The following is a 20,508-nucleotide window of genomic DNA, read 5'->3' as shown; positions in this document are numbered from 1 at the left end:
CGTTTGATGTCGTCATTATTGTCGAATCACGTTCCAATGAAAAAGTGCACCATCGGAGAGGTAATTTTCGGACGGAGCAAGGTCTGGACTTATACAGGGTGGTTCTGGAAACTGAAAGAACCAGTAACTCTTTTCAAAGCAAATATATGAGAAATTCGTGGAGAATAATGTCAGAAAAATATAATTCGTCAATTTAGGACAAAAATTTTGAAACAAGATTCTTCAGGGTTTATTTAATTTTGTTAATGAAACCAACCTTGATTTTGGTGGCAAATTATACGAATACGTTAACGATAAATATTTTATTTGATTAATTCTTTTATTTCGTGAATAAGATTACTTTTTTTTAAATGTATTAAATGACGAAAAATCGAATCAATTCTGTAGAAAATGTTTATGTATTGTCTCCATATTGTACTAATGTAAATTCTTCTCTTTCTGTTCCAGGTAAGCGTGGTCAAATTGTCGACTTTTAAATTCACGTAGAATGTGAGGAATCTGGAGTAGAAGATTCTTCGTGCAGGTAACTAAATCAATTCAAGCGAGCCATATTGAGCACCTCTTAAAGCGAGAAATTCTGGGTAAAAAAGGAAAGAAAATACTACTCACGCGTTTAAATCGTAGAATTTTTTTCTAATTTTTAATTTTCATATAATTGTAATATATGAAATAGTAGCTACTCCGTTTGATTGGTCGTTGTTTGTTACTGCAAATTATGTTATTTTTAATATCATATCGTTAAGGAAAAATGACTAAACTTGGAAAATGATTTCGAGTTAAAATTTTAAAAGCTGTGCCAGTAAACAGTAAAAATATATATTGTGGGTCACATGGTTTCGAATAAGATTAAATGACATGCAAAAAGATTATCTCGAAACACCATTCGACTTGTGTAACCATTCAGCAATTAATCTTGCTCAGGGAGTTTCGTCTTCTATTTGAGATTGTTGGGTGTATAACGTGTTCTACCGTAAGAATGTTTTGTCAGTACCGTAGATAGCTTCATCAAGGATCCACAGAAAACAAATATTAGTCGCGGATATTTGTCTTTATATAACTTATTACTGATGATCGTTCCAACATTTTAATTAGTTACCCGATCAGTTAAGAAATTGGAAACTGGCTCTCACGTTCCTTGATTATGTTTCGTATCCTCGACGATGAACAATGTGATATTCCGTGCCCTGTGGATCGTTCTCTACAGGGCGAAACATTTGAGACAGGTCACAAAAACAATTTACCATTGGTGTACAAAAATTCTTCAACGCGTTGACTGCCTGGTACCAGCGAAATAAAATTTGCTATAGTAATTCTGCAATCCATTCAAGATTCATCTCACTCAGATTTATTTAACATCGTGTCATTCATTTTTCTAGTTCCTAAGCAAATTGGGGCGACGTGAATTATATACTGTTCAATGCATCGATTGGAGCAACGCGTTGCACAAAATTGCTTGAACCAATTTATGGCGAATACTCGTTTGTTTAGAAGATATTTTAATAATACCGTTCGAGAAATTTCGAGGTCGATAGTCTTTTGTAATTTTGTAATTTACGCAGGATGAACTAATCATTTTTGTAAATGGATTTCTTACTAGTAAATAAATATATATATATTTACAATGCTACTAGTGATATTACGATGAAAATATCTTCTAAACTACTGCTTTTTCACTATGAGTGGTTTTTTTGTGTAACAAATGAAGAGTTGCATAAAATGATTTGAAATTATACATTGCCAGAAACCATTCGATTTTGATTCGAAACAATTTTTAGTATCGTCAGTTTCGAAGATATTCGATTGAATTAGGTACAACACAGAAAGGGATGTTTCACCAATTGGTTAGCAACGTACTAAGTGTGTCAAACTTCCATATACTCCAGATTACGTTTTGCAAAGTTCGTTTGTAACACGGTATTGTAACTGCTATTCTAGATACGCGAAGTAACGCGATTCGAAATTACGATTAACAAACAAAGCACGCCCGTAGTTTCGTAGCAATTTCGTGCGCGCGCGCTCGATCGAATTATCAACGCAAATGTCTCTCTATTAGGTCGCACTACATATCTGATCGGCCATTGGGAGGCCGAGAGGGTGCAAATTTTAGTGCGAATGCCTGAAGCTGCCCAGCTCAGGAACGTGACTAAGAGACCATGAAAAAGTCATAAACCCTTTTTTCCAACCAGTATTTCGTCTTTTTACGCCTCCGTGGGATTACCCCAGGCCCTTCCGATCCCCTACACGTTGCCATACGAACGACGACAAAACTACCCCCGCGCGCGACTTACGAGGACAACGAGCGGTTTTAGAAGCCACGAAAAAACTCGCTTTCGGCCTCCGTACGCTCGAATATTCTAGTTTACTTGATGTTTCACAATAGACGTCTGTGTTGACTGTTGAACCTGCAGGCTAGAATTCAACACTACTACAGTCTATATACATCGATTGCTCTAAAATAACATTTGTGGCTTGCCAATAAACAAAGGAACGTCAGCAGACGTGCGCGTAATTGCGATTGCAGCGGTTATACAGTAATGATTCTTAAAATGAACCATCGTTGGCATGTTCATCTTTGGTACAGCGAAGGCGATCGTGTTTTAAATGTCATCTTTCACGCTTTGCTGGTTTTAAAATATCCCTCCAGTTGGTAGGAATAGAAACGATCAACTTACGAATCACGGCGGGTTCATTTTAAGAATCATCGGTGTATCGATTTTTAAATATCATCCTTCACGTTTCACTGGTTTAAAGGGAGATCTCTTCAGTTTGGGAGGGATAGAAATGTTCAATTTACGAATCACGTTTGAGGTTCACGTGGAAGCATCATTTCCCAGATCGATTCTGTCTGTGACACTTTTCCTTTGATAGTTCATTTTGTAATTCACACAGAACGTAAATATATTTATTAAATTTATAATCGAACGTCGCGGTTTTCCATCCCCGGAATACAACCGAAACTACTTTCTTGATAAATTCTTAGGTCCAGCGAACGTTTCTGCAAAGTTTCTTAAAAATTGAGGGTGGTCCTCTCCGAGGATTATTCGGACTAAAGTTTGAGGAACACTGGCACGGACTCGCCCTGGCCGTGTATCGTTCCGCAAATTCCGACAGGGCATTTTGTCATCGGTGTCTAGAAGTTGAAGCACCCCCGGACACGGTACGGCGGCGTCGAGTTTTCGAAGTGGATAATTACGCGGTGTACGGGCCGAGCGAGAATGTGCCACTTCGTTTCGTTCTAGTAAGCTCGACTTTCTTCTTATTATCGGTACTGGGGGAAGTTCGTGTCCCCGCGGTTCGACTCGTCGCGCCAAATACCCCCGCGCTTCTGTACCAAACCCACCAAGGGAAATGAATTATGCTGCACGACCAGCATCGCCGGCTCGTCTCCGCCTCCGCGACCTCGAACCCGTTCGATAATCGCATTTATGAAAATGCCCGCGTGCCGGCACGGAATTTATTCGACATTGGTACGTCCTGCGGCGGCTGATTATTCGACGTTTATAACAGCCATCGAAAATCGTATTTATGGCCGGTCCCGTCAATATTTGATCGCGCGTACTCGCTTTTGCACCGGTTTATTTCGCAGCCGATTTTTAGGATTTTCGCGCACCCCGACGCGCGCTGGCCAATCCCATAATTTGATTTGATTCTTTTCTTTTCCTTTCCCCTACTCAGTGCATTGTATTCTGAGGGCAATATCAACTATTTTCCAAATTTGTATTCTCTTTTACGAATCTTTCATTTTTGAAAATTCTGCCCCCTATTAAGTGCATTGTGTTCAGGGGGAAACATCGACTATTTTCCAAATTTTTATTTTGTTTTCCATATCTTTCATGTTAAAAATTCTGTTTTTATCAATGATAGGCAATTGATTTTCGTGTCCTGAAGGTTTCTGTAAATGAACCTTGTTCATTTCAGGCTTTAACGTGATTTTTCGTTGAGCTTTAAGACCTCCATTTTCAGATTAAATGCTTAATGTTACAGAATTCATGAATATTATTTGTTAGCAATTTGTGTTGAATTTGATTAATATAGCAACATGAATGCATGCCATAATTAAAAGAAAACCCATCAATGTAACGAGTTTTAATAGAAATATGTACAAATATGTCCATTGATGTTTTTATCGAAATTCGCCCTTTTGATGGTTACATTATAAATGCGTGTTTTCTTTTAATTAAAGTATATATTAACGTCATTCCATCAGTAAAATTCAACGTAAATTCAAATAATAGTTGATTTCTGTAATGTCAAACATAGAATCCGATGAATAACGTTAACCAATATATTTTGGTTACGTATGACCGCAAGATGGAAACAGAATATTATGATCCATCGTTGTTCGGATTCACGAATGGGTTCGAGCTAACCCTTGGTCGACCGGGACTCAGCCCTTCGATTATTTTATAACACATAATAGACGTGTTCGTGGATCATGTATCGAAGCTACAACGTTCAATTACTCTGCGAACCCGGGGCTCGATCACCGTGAAATTCTGGACATCGCAGGCCACGTCACTGTGAGAACTAAAACCTGTTCGCCCTACAGGAATCGCGAACCGGAGGCTTTCCAAGTTTACTATGCTACAAACACGACGGTTCCCATTGTTCTCAGTCGTCTTGTTTTAACAACGATCGAACCATTTTTTGACGTATCGTTTTAATTATTACCCCTGTTACCGATTCCATTCCCCTCCTACAACGTTCCTCTACGTTTCCGTGATCGACGACCTTCTCTACGTTTCGTTCCTGTTGAACGCGAATTAACCCTCCGGTAGAGACGTCGAATGTTTTACTCAGCAAATGAAAAAATTCTTTGCAAACGTAATATAATTTATTTGATGACGATATGATGCAAACGTAAAGAACTAATGAAAATTGTCACCAGTTGCAATACTAGCAGAAGCATATCTACTAGTATTGTATTTTTGATCTTTCAAGTTGAAGCAATCTTAATAAAAATTAAATAATCTTAACTAGGCGTGCAAGGTACTCGAATAAAATCGAAATTTCCTAGTAACGATTCCTAAAGTTCTGTCTTTAAGAATGACGATGCAAGCTACAGTAATGATTCGTTAAATGAACATCCGGAGTTGGCATGTTTATCTTTCGTATAACGGAGGAGAAACTCAACGCGAGCAGACATTTATACACAACTATATCGAGGGGGGATAGCAGTGTTCAACTTACGAGCCACGTACCGGGGTTCATTTTAAGAATCATTACTCTGTCTCTTTTCAAATGACTTTCACGCTTCGCTGGCTCCATAGGGAGGGGGATCGCCCTAGTCAGAAGGGGTTGCTCAATTTACGAATCATATTTGGAGTTCATTTTACGAATCATTACTGTAGTCGAGCCCCACATGCGAATCCTGTGCCCGGAATTGGGGATATCGCGAGGAAGTAAAAGCGTATGTCGGGGAGACACGAACAGAAGAGATACGCGCACACATATCCGGGGTGAATCGCTCACTTTCGCGGGCGCGCACATCGAATCGAGCACATTCGACACAGTCGTGGCACGCGGAGGCCGGGTGGCTGTGCCACGGCGGAACACAATATTGCGGATCAATAAACCTCAATAAAGTCAATTTCTGTCGCAAAGCATCTGAATACGGGAATTTTGTATTCCGCCGGCTAGGCAGCCGGCTGGGCAGGGATCGTGTCCCGAATACAGATTAAGTATATTTTATACCGTATCTCGCCGAACTCGCGCGTACGCCATCTCGCTCGCTCTCAGACTTTCATCTACCTACGCTCCACCTTCAACCTCCCCCCCCCAGTCTACTTTTTCGCCTTTCGCGTGCGTGGGCTTCTTCCTCCCTCTCTTACACGCGCGGCGGAAAATAACAAAAGAGGGTCTGCGCGAAAAGAAGTATTCGCGGCTTCTCTGGAAACGTACGACGCACACACGCGCGCCACCCGACGTTCCGCTCGTCTTCGTCTCCTCGTATAATTTGTTTCCAGCGACTTCGCGACTTTAAAGGTTCCACCCGCCGGAATTTCGTTGGCTCGACATATTTTCGCAGGGAATACCAATATCTTCCGCTCCTTCGCGCGTCGCGCACCGGGGAAAGACGGATTAGAGGACGCTCCTTCCCCGAGAAAGCGTAATGAGCTCGGCGATCCGACCGTATTACTAAACAGCCTGTTTATTTGTCTCTTTGGCCGATCGCCGCGTAATGATTCTTAAGATGAACGTCGTAAGATGGATTATAATCGTTCCACTGTCGCGAGAAAACCATCGAGATCGCGCAAAAGATACGCTACGATCACTAGATGCAATTTCATGGAGCGACTTCTGAAAGTAAAGCAATATTCTTTTTACCATAAGAATGTACAAATTCCTATAATGATTCTTAAATTGAACATCGTTCTGGCGTGTTCATTTTGCGTAACAGCAGAGGCGAAATTCCACAGCAGATATTTACACGCCCCCAGTTCGAGAGGGATAGAAATGTTCAACTTACGAATCGTGTCTGTTCATTTTAAGAATCATTAGTATAGTGATGGTGAGAATGCAGGTTCAACGTCATTATAGGCTAAAATCCCCAGCACTTGGTTATTAAATTTGCTTTTGTACCCAAAATGTAATTAATAGATAATTTTAATACAATAATGAAGTACTTTGAAGAAGAGCTAATCTGCTAAAACCCTATTTCAAGATATTTAAACTTGAAACGTTTTTGTAGTTATTAACATTTATGTAAAACAAAATGGTGCACGTAAAGAATGATCATAAGCAGCTCGAGTCGATAGTTTGCATACTATTTTTGGTATTATATAACAGTTCAGGGTAAAGGTATGTAAAAAAATAATTTACGCTGGTATAAGCAGATCTGTTTTCCCTGATTAGAAATTAACAAATTAATCATACGTGAATTTCTTAGGCAATCAATCGCACGGGTTATTTGAAGAGGTTCCATTAGATGTACGTTGCAAGTGGTTTATGCATGACGGCACACCGCCATATTTCAGTCGTGTAGTCAGACAGTTCTTGAACGAACGGTTTTCTAACAGATGGGTAGATCGTGCAGGACCTATTCCCTGGCTGGCTCGTTCCATAGATTTCAATCCGCTGGAGTTTTATTTTTAAGGTCATTCGAAGACATTTGTTTATTCGACACACATTGCCAATGGTGAAATACTTCTGTATTTCTGCCTCAGAACATATTATACGACATTGCCTCCTGTTATAATTGAACCATTTAATCATATAATACGTATCATTAAATTATTAATACACTATTCAGATGCTCGTTTTCTATTGATTATGAAAATATATCTTGCATACGTTTTTGTAGTTTCTGTTGGTTTTGTCTATTTTCAGAAACCGATAAACATGATAAAATTATAATTTTCCCAATGATGTAATGCATTGTAAGATTGTAGATGGTTCCATTGATATCAGTTTCAATTTTTGTTTATTTTTAGTTAGAATAAAATTCTAGCAGTCCTTTTCAGCTTCCAACAAGTAACATCGTGCCATTATTAATAGTGGAATAGTATAAAACATAATAAAGAGAATGAATATTGATAGAGCGCAGTTACAGGATAAATCGCGTAAAATAAAAAGCCTCGAATCGTGTGAACTGTTCGCGGAGACGTAAAATTTCAGCAATAAAAACCAGAAACCGCACGTATTATCATACCATTACTTTCGTGTTCGCGTCTATTTGATCTGAAATCACATTCGTTCGCGCGAAGGTACTGAAATATGGAATATTCTGGAACACTCGCGGAGACGAAAATGGATATCCGATAAACGAGCAAAGTCGTAGAACGTCGGATCGATTCATTTAGAATCGTTTTGTGTTTTATAATGATCGATCCTAAGAATATCCTCCAACGTTCGTAGCTGGTTTGATAAGATTTCTGTCTGATAGAGTTTTACTAGGGAGTTCTAAGTCAAACAGCTGTTTAAACTGCCCGTTGTATCTAATTACAAGGCAGCGTTTGCTGAATAAAACCTTTAATGACGAATTTAATTAGTAAATCCCCAGTTTAGAGACGCGTGCATGTGTTTAAAGTTCTATAAACCAGCGTTTCTCAATCATTTTCGAGTCGAGTTCTCTTATAACGGCTAAATGATAGCACTTTAGTGTAAAAAAAACACATTGAAAATAGCCATTCCAGAATATAATTTTAATTTAATTCTATGCTTGTTTTTGCACGTCAAACCAGTTCCAACATTCGCAAAGACAACGTCATTTAACATCGTTTTTAATATTGTTGAAACATTTACTTCCTTTTACGTAAAAGTCAGCGTCACGTTGAGATTAATAGGAGTTGAAAATTTTCGCGATGAAATTTTTTTTATTAAAATAATCGCAACTGGAAATAACTTTCCTAGAAAAATAACTTTATTATTGTATCATTCGTCTAAACATTTTTTTAACCAATTCTTTATAATTTCCTACGCGACTTAGAATAATTAATCCAGAGCTTAAAACAGAAATCGATCGCAAGATTTATATTCAATATGTTCGAACGTTGTACAGAGAGTATTGCGAGATTTCCCTTCACCTGAAAGTTTGAAGTTGGAGTCCAAGCACTATGTCATCGTCCGAGATCATGCCAGGCTTCGTCACGGTGATTCATGAGCTTAGAAAGGGCAGTTGGTCATCCTATAATTACTGTTATCCTACAAGTACTATCGTTCTCCTTACTTAACCATTCTAATTACTATTCTATATAACTGCAAGTTCCCAACCACAACTAGTTTGTTTAAAAAAGTACCAGAAACTGAAATTTCTGCTCGTCTTCTTGCAGAATAGTCGCAAGTCTGGACATTTTAGAATAATTTTGTCAAACTACCATTAATAATTTGATACAAAGAACTTTAGAAAACGTAAATCTAATGTATTAAACTCTCGGTATAGTTCAACAAACGTGTCGTTATTATATTTTAATTTATGTTTCAAGAGGATGTGGTTTCCTCAAAATCAATTTTCCATTTTACTTTGACTTCCAATTAGTAGAATCCAGTTTAATTTAATCTTGGTACAAGTCAAGCATTCCTGAACCCAATTCACGTTCCCGTTTCTTTGACATTTTTGTCCACGTTTTAACGACGATCTCGATGTTTAATTTTGTGTTGATTCGGTTCGTTTGCTCGGTCAGGCAAATATCTAATTATACTCGGGCGGTATCGTTAGCAGTCATCCCGAAGTTTGCGTAGCGAGACGGTAGAAAGTAACTCTACGTCAACACCGCCATTCGTCAGTCGCAGAAGGAACGCCGTGGAAACGTGTTTCTTTCTTCGGCGATATTTATTCCGCTCGCCGTGTCGAGTAACACATTTTCTCGATCGCTTCGATCGCGATGTCTTTCACATCGTCGAAACGCCCTCGTCGTTTCACCGTATTCCAGGTGCGAGCATCGCGTACTTGCACATGTTCTTCCGTATTTAAATTTAATTTTCCTCCTGAGAGTACAGCGAAGGTGCCACCTTTTCCCCCCGGGGGTGAGAAACCTTTTCGCCCTCTTTCCTTCGTTCGGGTTTGAATCTTGCAAATTTTCGGTCGAGTGCATATCGAGCTTTACACGCGCATTCGTACATCCAGAGAAAATCGTCGAAGTAGAGACGATACACTTCGTTCTACCGCGAACGATGTCGCTGGGCATTCAGGTCGTGGGGAATTGTGTCTAATGAAAAGGTTGTCGGCTTTTGACGTTCATCCCAGCATCCGAGCTTCCGTGAGTGGGCGGCCCTGTGTTTGGTTATTGGAGTCTATTAAGGGGGAACGACGACTTTCGCCTTTAAAAAATCGACTCTGCATTTTTCTTCGACTCCAACCTTTCGAGAATATAAAGTATATTTCTATTATAGGAATTACCAAAGTGGGACTACTCCGTTAAATAAAGTTTATAACGTTTAACGACGACTTTAGGATAGTTTGAACGTATCTGGGAAGAAATTTAATATTATTTCTACCGTCAATGTTATGCATATTTAAAGGTGTCCTTTGGATGCAAATAACTGTGGAAAAATTGTAAATCAAAATTGTAAAAAGTAGATCCTTTGACACCTTTGGCAAACATGGTATTGAATAAAGCACTCCATTAAAATTAAAAGAACTGCCAACTATCTGTTATCTACTTCCCAAAAATTCGAATTTTATTTGATTCTGGCCAATAAAACCAGAGAAAGGAATTCCATCAACATGAAAATTCTGTAATACAAGGACGATCATATTTTCTATGTAGACGGACATTTTTAATTAAAATTTGTAGAAACGTTGGTCAAAGTATGTCCTTTTAATACATGCACAAGAAATGAATATTGAATGTTCCGGGTCGTCAGAAAAAAATCTCAAATATTAGTGTTTTTGTCGGCCCGAAAGTCGATGTTTTCCCTTGACGGGGGAATCGCTCGAAGGCTCACCACGGGTCACGCTTATGGTTGTGTGGTAAGAAACGGTGTAACCTATACTCGAGGAAGTATCTCGCAGCACGGATCAGGGCTGTTCACACTTTCACTTTGAAAAATTCGACCTGTGTCCTGGTTTCGCGAACGGCCTGCTAACGACAGGCACGCGAGGTCTTCGAACCGCGTCAAATTTCGAATAAAACGACAATTTCGACTCGTTTCGCATTATACTTGATGATACAAAGCGTTGGGACTGTTAGAAAATTTAGAAAATTCTTTCGGTTTGAGCAAGTTTGCCTTTAATCAATGAGAATTCCAAATTACTTTATTTAATAGCAATTACCAATTCATTACATATGGAATTCATAATTATATACGAGTATAGTATGAAAACTGTGCAAATGGTGATAATTTCATGTATTTATTTATATTATATAATAACTGTGACAGTTGCAGCAGTGTTATTAATTACATATACCAAATGTTTATAATTTGGAAAATCAGCTAGCATATGTTTGGTACGTATTTCATATATTTGGTATGACATTTCTTTCCATCTCTTTTTAATGTTTGGAGGCTTAAGAATGTCTGTTTAAAATATTAAAGTAAAATTCGACAAGATAACAAAGTCACAGAAGTTTTGGTACACAGAAGGATCGTAATACATAAGATACGCCGCTAGAGGGCTACTTGTCTTTCTCGCAAGCGCTCGACTGACCATCTATTTTTCTCGATTAACCATTGAATACCTGCTGCAATTATCTTACTAATGATCACGTGGTTCAGAATTGAAGGATACATTTGATTTACGGAATATGTTCAAGTGTAAAATTCTGTATACACTTTTTTACACTGTATACACATTAGTACGTAAATTTCAGTGTTACGACCACATATTTTCACGTTCAATACTCAAATATTAAATGAAATATTCGTGTGTATTCAGATTTGTTTTACTAGTTTGAATATTACTTAAAATTCGCAACGAATTTTCCGGAACAGAACCCACACTATATTCATCGTGCGTCGCGCCACTGGGTTGCTTTGGAGAATCTAATGTGTAGACCGAAAAACTGCGCCAGCAAATGGCCCGGAAAACAGGGAGGAAGAGAAGAAACCTCGAGAAATTCTTTCTGGAGGAAGTCGAAGGAGAAAAAAGACTAGGAATAGCACGGCGATAGAAATAGAAAAGAAACGGGCTTAGAATGAATTTCTATCGAGCCGGAGAGGATATTCTCCGGAATATTACGCACCCACGCGTGCCGTTTCCGAGCGTTTTTTAGGGGAGACTCGAAATACACGTAGCCCCGGTCGTAAAACTGCAACGGTAAAACAGTTAGAAACTATTGGTCGGCGCGGCATTAAATGCGGTTCACGTACGACATAACCGTCGCGTATACGAGCCCTAGTAAATAACTATTCGCGTGTATTTTCATGCGAACCGAGCCGAAAATGCGGCAACGCGTCGCGCGTTACTCCCGTTCGGATCGTGTGCGAAAGATTCCACGTTTTACTCGCGCTCGTTTCCCCGTAATTCTTGGAAAAGTGTTTTCGTAGCCGCGTCGAATGCAGATACGCTTCTTTAGCGAGGGATTTCGCCACGGGAGATTCGTTCAGGAGACACCGTTGTGCCCCCAGGTTTCGTAATTGTCCGCCCACGCGTTTACAACATGACTACGACAACGAATTTTCATTTATTTATTCGTCCAGTCGACCTTTTAACGCTTAGATGCACGTTTTGTGTCGAGAGCTTCCTGTTTTTTGATTCGAAATTTTTGCACTCGTTTTATAAATAATCAAATATTAACTTTAAGAGGGAAGACTCATGTAAAATGATAAAACGAGAAGTGATGTTTGACAATTTTTTTACAGCATAAGGGTTTGATGAAACTTTTCGCCACCTTCCACATATATTCTTTAACATTTCAAGATACAAATATTTTTGTTTCGTTACGTTTTATCGACATTGGATGAAATAATAAATGTTATTCCTTATTTCGATGGCGTTGACCGGCGTGCAGTCTAGCATTTTTTTCCTTTGATCTAGAATGAAAAATCGACCGACATTTTATTCATAATAGTACTACGTGTCGTATGAACTAAAATCTTCCTTAAAAAATGTAAAATTGTCGAAGATATACGGCTCTGAACACAAAAAAATGATTCTTGCAGAATATATATGGAAAGTGGCGAAGTTTCATCATTATGCTATAAAAAAATTATGAAATATTCCCCTTAATCAGAGTCCTTGCATCGAGATATGGAAACCGATCATATACTCGATGAATCCAGCGCGTTTGCTGTCAACGCGAGCAAAATAACGCCCCTTAGGGAATATACGCGCCCGATCGGCCAAAGTAAAAATTAAATTCCTGGCATAAGTCATGAGACAAAGGGTTAAGTATCACCCATAGAGAAGCGTTCAAGCGCGACACTTCCAACTTAATATCGAGATCTCCCGGCACGATTTATCAGCCGCCGCGCCGGCGGAGTGCGCGCAACGTTGTATTTTACTCGAGTTTTCATTCTAGGACGCGCTCATACATTAGCCCGCTCGTAATTCACACGCGTACGTACAGCAACACGCTCTCGCGTCGCAATATCGCGCAGGACACCGGGATAACAGGATACCGGGCATTCGAGTAAATATACCGGAAGTTATTCCCACGCGACGACGCGCTCAAAGGAAACGATAGATCCGGCGCGAGCGTTCTCTCCTACGCGTACACTAGTCCCTCGCTTAATGATCTAAAACGGGGTCCGTACGTAGGCTTCAAGCCTTTCGTTCTGGCGCACAGCGACGAGCAAAAGTTTAAATTCTTAAGGTGGTCTTCTATTGGTATTTTTTTATAAAGAAACTAAGCAAGTTCTTGCATCGACGTTTCGCATATATATTTATCACTTTTTCAGTGATATTCACAAATTTTTACAACGAGAAATAGCCAAAATTAGTTGCAGTACAGAACCTCGCAGGCAATCGCGTACCGAAAAAGTGTTCTAATGGCTTCCATGATTTCAACCGTTCTGTTTGTAAGTCAAAGTCAAAAAAATGAAAAAGATTCTTAATTAGGATACATTTTTCTATAGTTGGTACTAAAAGAAGAAAACAAAATTGATAATTAAAGAATGGCAGCATTTGGAAGTTGAAATGTCGATTTTTTCTTGTTTTTAACTCTAGCAGGCTAAAAAAAAATAGAAAGAATAATGATTTTGACATCATTCTAGTACGGGTTATAGTGGCACATGTACTTCAAGGTACACGCCAAATTTGAACGAAATCGGTCAAGTAGATCTTGCGATATCATGGAAACCATTTTGAGAAAACGCATTTAAACAGAAGGATCAGACCGTTTAAACAGGTATAGTTTGACCGAACAATACGCACGCGTTAATTTTAGGAGATCAATGATATGTCGTTGAATGAATTTTTAGTATTTTAACCATGTTGTTCTACGTTACTATGGTACTGACGAACGTTTCCCTTCTTTTTTCTTCGTTTTCGTGCCCCGAGTATCCGTGTATCGGCTGCACTTGTGGGCGTATGGCTTAAATGGACGTTGAAAACCGTAAGCCCTAATAAACGGTGTTGGGGTTGATCGAGTTTCTTCAATCCGGGGTGCTGTAATTCGAGCTTTAAGCGAGGAATTGCTGCTGCGCGAACTTTTCTCTTCGTTTTTCCCTCCCGGGTTTCCGGGCCGACGAGCTGTCTTCTTCCCCGAGAACCGGGTGGAAAGTGCTTTCAGTTACGCGCTCGCGCGCGCGCCTAACTCGCTCGCATAGCTGTTTCCACGTAACCGTCCATAGAAAGAGCAGAAGGTAGAACAAGAGGAAGGAAGCCAGCGTAACGGAAGCACAACAGGCGAGGCAGGAACACGCGGACGGGAAAGAGCGAGAGAGAAAGACCGAAGGAGTGATCGATGGGGTGGCGTCCAAGCGTGTCTAAATAATTAGCTGTCTCTGTTCCGACCCCACACCGTTTGTAGCGGTCGCCCTATAGATAATACACCGTACACGATGCGTGTATTCACTGACTGTGCCCTCGTTGAAGAAGGATGGGACAGGGAACGGGGGTGTAAGGGAGCGAGAGAGAGACTCGTTTATAACGGGGGAAGAGAAAAAGGGACGGGAAAGGGAGACACTGCGTGATTTGCTGTGCCGGCCGAAATCATGAATCATCCGTGTCGCGTATGTAAAATTCACGGAGATTCACGACGCGATACAATTTCGTGCAGTTTTCGCAGCTTTATGGGTAAATTCGACGCTCGTATTTCACGCGTCGCTCGCGCGTAAAGTAGAAAGAGGGAAGAAGAAAATTCGTTCTTCGCGCGACGACCATGCAATTCGACGTTCGCGCAATTTCGCTGGATGACGATTTTTCGACGGGTCGAAGAACCGTCAGTTTCGAGAAACATCTGCTACCAATAACGATAAAAACATTTTTAAGTTTCTTTTTTTGTTTTATTCAGCCGCATTGTATATGACGTACAACGAACGTTGTCCCGGGCCGTAAAGCCACCGGCCACTTTGCTCGTCCATCTTGGAAAATGCAATTTAAGGTTTTCTGCAGCGACCTTATTATCTTCCTTTGTTACATTTATTTGCTTTAAATTACTACTGGTATATCTTTTTTTCTTTCGTAAGGTAGCGTCGACTACAGGGGTTTTTTTAAAATGCATTTACTAATTTGGAGACTTCGTTTGTGTTGCTGAGTATTAATTCGTGGTTCTCGATTTTGTTATTATAGTTATTGTGTTAGGTTCGTGTGTCCAGATTCTTAGACTTCCGTAAAGTAGTTTGTAATTTTCTAGCTGATGAGACTGGAATAGTTTTGTAACTCATCTCTATAGCAGACCCTGCCTTAGACACTGGAACATTCAATGGCCGGGCACTTGTGAGAAAGACAGGTTGAGTGTAGCCTTGCGTTGGCGAGTTAGGGAAGTTTCACCCACAGTTTCTTTGGTTGATTTTCGAATTCGATGCAGTTACGTCGGTGTCCTATCGATTCATTGTTGCTCCCAGTTCTCCTCGACTGCTTCCTTAAGATAAAGTTGATCGGACGAGGACTGTAAATTTTATAACCATAGAATCAAAAATCAAAGATGCACTCAAATTAAAGTATTTAAATTCGTAGATAAATTAAGGGATGTCTCGCGAAAAATATTACAGAACGGTTGAAACGAAATCAATTTGTTTCAGTTATCAAAATAATCATCGTTTAACAAACATTTGAGCAACATCGAACGTAGTCAAAAGCTCGTATGCTCCGCTCCATTTTAAGCTTCGTTTCTTCCAACTATTTCAAGTATTTAGAACTTGAAATTTAACCCCTTAAATATTTCTCGAGTTAACCAAGAATGATCTGTTTTCTTCATTGGAGTTGTTTCTAAGCTATATAAAAATGCGATTTTTGTTAATTACAATGTTGTATCTAACGTACAATTTGAAGGAAAACAAATATTGTCATCCCTTAAATCGTTCGATTAAACAAATATCGTTTTTCAAATCAGTCAGACTCGGGCATGAGCGTTGAGGGGTTAACGAGGAGGAATCTTTTGACAGCACATCGATCGGTTACTTTTTCCCTTTACAGTATAAATGTCGTGAAAGTTTTCGCCGCGAGACGTTCCATTAAAACAAGGAAGAATTGACTTATCCCCGGTGGTCGTCGGTGCATTTCAAAAGGCAGCCACCGATATATTCCCTGGGTCGAAGTATTGCATCTGTGGGTTTGAATCTCGTGTCCGACGTGCCTCAGCGTTCAAAACATAGGCTGTTTGCTCGGAGTTGCCTCTCAATGCGTCAATCGTTGGCTCGATCGTTATTGCGAAAGAACAGTAAACGTAGAAAACGCCGTGCCAGATTTATATCAGTCGACGATATGTATGCAAATGACGCATGCGGCCGCGTATTGTTCCAAAATAGTGCTATTGTTATTGCTCGCCAAAAGCGTCGCGGAAAATTAAAAAAGAACACCGTCCGGTCCGGGAGGGTTAGAAACTTTGCAAAATAAAGTGCACGACCATTTATCCGAGTTCCAGAAAATCAGAAAATTCTTGAAACTGGATAATTCGCAGATATAAATTATATCTGGGTGGTGCACTCCTGGTAGGAAATAACTTTAAAATAATTTGCTTTGTAATTTAAAGGGACCAGAGAGTTCTGTCCAATTATTTTCTTTTATTTACTGTGTAAATATCATTTAATATAATATATTACTATTATCCACGTATAAATCCACGTTTTAAATTTACGAGATACCATGAATGAAAATTAATTTATTTACAGCAGCGTTGCCTTGTATTACCAATCCTGTCAGTGTCGTTCGATTAACAGCGAATAGAGGCGCTACTGAAAGTCAACTTAGTCCGTTAACAAAGACGCATTATGTCCGTCCGTGGACAGGATAATTTATAAATATCTACGAGGAGAGTTTACGCGTTGGGATAACTATTTACCAGGGTCCCGCGACACTTTCTCTTGCAGATTTTGTTTCGAGCATTGAAACGGTTAACCGCCAGAATTTATGGGCCTGGTGATCCTGGAAGTGTTCAGATTTAAGCAGTTTATCACTCCCTTGTCCTCTCTCTGTCTCTCTGTCTCTCGCTTTTAGCAGTATGCTGATTAACGCCGTTCCAAAAAGAAGACATACGCGGTGACCCAATAAGATAACCAAAGAAATCAAGCAAAATTACTTCGTACGTGCGCAGGGTACGCGAATACAAACTCTAAATTTGTACGAAATTCTTGCGACAAATCTCACTGTAGAAAACGATAGTGCAAAGTATCCTTCGAAATATTGTGCTAAATATACGCGTATTCAGGGAATATTTAACCCATTAGCATGTGGCTGTTAATTTGCTTTACTAGTATCGTAAAAAAAAATCCTTTTTCGAATCTTTCCACAGCGAATAATTCTAGACACTGACGAAAATAGAATAACCTCAAGATGTTTGGACATACTAAACAAATACACGATGTAGCTTTACCAGTATACCTGAAAATTAGATTACAATGTCGATGGACTAATATTTCTATTCTTAGAGTCATTTTAGAATGGTAAATTATTTTATAATACTTTTGCTAATTACATAACATCTATTATAATTTTGACACTATCTATATTTATAAACACCGTGTTCTATGAGCCTTGACGTCGTCTTAGCATCCTCCTCTTTCATCGAAACCTTCCTAAACTTTACCCTGCGCCATTACTCCCACTCCGATTTCAAAACCATTAAAACCGTATTCAATATTGCAGTTGCAGCTGATTCCAGATCTGCACCAATTTCACTGCTAGTCGAAACTCTGGTACAATTTCAAATTCAAACACTAGTCACGCGTTGAATATCCAAGTTGACGAGTTCAACAAACTCTGTTACCGAACTAGTGGTTCATTTATTTTCTTGCGTGCATAACAAAAAAAAATGTGGAATACATTAAAGGAACGAAGGAAGAGTCGATCGAGAGTTTTAAATTTTCTACGACACGGTCTTCGAATTTGGAAGAGTTCCATTAACGAAGACTATTTTTAAGGTCGTAAACCGAACCTTATAACGCAATCGTTAATAGGGAGCGAATAGACTTAAATTTAGGAAGTTACATCACCGTTGTTTCGAGGAAGAACTATCGGAAAGAATTTAAACTTTTATGAAATAATCCAATTTTTTCTACTTACACGACTAAATACATCAGCGAATCTTTGGAAACATTAAATAATTAACGCTAGAAATTTTCGATCAACATTTTTTAGTATACTCTCTGACATTTTCCATTTTACCTCAAATTCCCGCGGAAACGAATAAAAATGGTTCTATTTTTCTAGAAGAAAGCAAAATATTCTTTCGAATCGAATAAAATTAACAGAATTCGATAAATCACTCCGTCGAATCGAGTCTTACCACTGCTCGCTGTTTCTACTTTCGACAACGTCCGAGCTCTACGCCATTGCACGTGTGCTCCAAGAAATTTCAAACTCGATTCTCTCGAGAACGAAGCCTCGTACAAAAAAATTGTATTCGACATTTTCAACTTAGCTTCTCCCATAGAATCAGCAACTTCCCAATCCGACCATTACTCGCTGTTTCTACTCCCGACGAGGTCCGAGTTCTACACCATTGCAAGCATTCTCCAAGAAATTTCAAACTCGATTCTTTCGAAAACGAAGCCTCGTACGAAAAAATTGTATTCCACGTTTTCGATTTAGTTTTTCCCACAGAATCGACAATCTCTGGATCCGTACCATAATCATTGATACGCCTCAATATATTAGGATTTAAAAATTCGGAGAACACCAGAAGTACGCGTTCCTTCGATATTTCTCTACGAAAATGCATTCTGCCCTTAATAATTTCTTTTCTTTGGGCTCGTGAAACGCATAGGCGTGTCGAGAATCGTTTCCAGGGGGCAGTGCGTCGAGGAATCCTTAAGCGCGTGTATCGTGTAACATGTTGTTCGACTTTTTCACTGTTCGATCAGCCGGTCTGGAGGCTCGATACAATCGTTGCCGGGCTAGAATCGGTAATGCTCCGACGTTCGCGGCTTATACGTCGCGCGAGTCGTCGGGTAATGTGCAAATCAGGCAACATAATGGGCCATTATGCAGGATCGATGCCATGGAAGGGCTGTTGTGCGCCGCGCGGGCGACGCTTCACGGACCGTACACACTCTTGCATATGCAGATGGTCGCGTGGGTGTGCCCGTGCCACACATATTGTCTGTGTACACACACGGTACAGGCGGGCTTACCTCGCACACTCTCCCGTCTACCATATAACGTAGCACGAAGCCAGACGCTTAGATGGTCGTGTTCGCAGCCGTAACCGAAGACTCGCGCCCCGTGAAATTAAAATCAACCACCTTTAACGGTGCAATCTCCGTCTCCCACCTACGGCGGGATCCTCTTTCGTCTGGCTCTTCTTTTCGACGTTACTGACACGTTGCCCCGCGGAAAGTGGAAGATTAATGGAAGATTCCTAGACCTCGACTACGCAACAGCGGTTGCGCGAACGTAAATGTATTTTTTCCTGACGGCTTTCTCGCAAATGAATCCGCGGAGATCAAATATGCTCGACGATTATGAAACCGTACAACGCTGGCAGAGCCTGTCCGACGCCACTGGGCAAAGCTAAAAGCGACGTTACGGATACAACAAACATTTCTCCAGGCAAAAATTGAGGGTAATTTCATTTTTATGCATCGGTGCATCTATAAAGCGGAAGAAAATCCTTTTCTCGGAACACGGAATTCTATAAAGATTGTAGTATTGCAGGTTTTTAATCTCTATGAATGCTGGGTACTTTTCTACTTAGTATTTGTATAAGTTTATGGTATCCACTTTGAGTCACTATACCTTCATGAAAACTGCAAAATTGCGTTTTAGTTCCATGTTCGACGAACCTTGACTCCTACCACTCTTAGCTTTACTAAGGGGTGAAACCCTCTACTAAACACTTGAATACTCTAGCATGTAGCAACTCAAAATTCGCGTTGATCTGACTTCTTTGTGTCTCAATAATTATGGCTCTGTAGCAAGGAATAATGTCATGTAGTAGGTCATTGAATTTGTCTCAACAAACGCTATCATATTATTAACAAAAAAATATATGGTCCTATGTAAAAAAAATTGCTTGGCTTTAAAATCTTCCCCATCACTCTACCTATACAAAAATTACACCACATAATTTGCCCCTTTAAATAAAACAACTTTTGTAAGAGCACTTTTTTGATACCTTCAATACCTCATGAGATATTTCACCATTCGCACTTAAACGTAACGCCCTGTACATGTGAGTAATTCGCAAGCCAAATCGATTGATTTCAGTTGTTGAATTTTGTTTAATTTTAGTATCAGAACCCTCAATTGAGCCACAACTTTTTATATAGCATATAACCGGACAAAAATGCTATTAAATAGTTCGAGTGAGAACTAGACTAGAATTTTTAGAAATAAATTTTTCGAAAAATTTTCAATTTTAGCGTACAACCGCCAGATTAAAAATTGCATGGTTAATATTCATTCTATTTTTCCTGCGTTTTATGACACGTTAGTTTTAATTTGAACGAAAAATCGTTTGTTCTTCTATCGAGTGTTCGATTTTGACGCTTGGTGAATTTGTCCCGGTGCGAGATCCGGGCACC

General features: G+C 39.6%; 1 protein-coding gene across 22 annotated transcripts in view; it reads left to right on the top strand.

The window, feature by feature from the left end:
• The window catches only part of LOC143343149 (protein muscleblind), a 562,363-nt gene that overhangs the window by 176,361 nt on the left and 365,494 nt on the right, over nt 1-20,508 (top strand). Inside the window, exon 4 of one of the 22 annotated variants that reach the window (XM_076767729.1) lies at nt 448-606. The exons of the other annotated variants lie outside the window; for them this stretch is intronic. Within the exon in view, the coding sequence (XP_076623844.1) occupies nt 448-486 (39 nt within the window). The 3' untranslated portion in view covers nt 487-606. Of the gene's footprint in view, nt 1-447; nt 607-20,508 lie in introns of those variants that run through there. 22 annotated transcript variants of the gene reach the window in all.

This window comes from Colletes latitarsis, chromosome 7, assembly GCF_051014445.1.
Source record: "Colletes latitarsis isolate SP2378_abdomen chromosome 7, iyColLati1, whole genome shotgun sequence".
In the NCBI taxonomy this organism is placed as follows: Eukaryota; Metazoa; Arthropoda; class Insecta; order Hymenoptera; family Colletidae; genus Colletes; species Colletes latitarsis.
The sequence above is the reverse complement of the archived record's forward strand: the minus strand, read 5'-3'. Positions and strand labels throughout refer to the sequence as shown.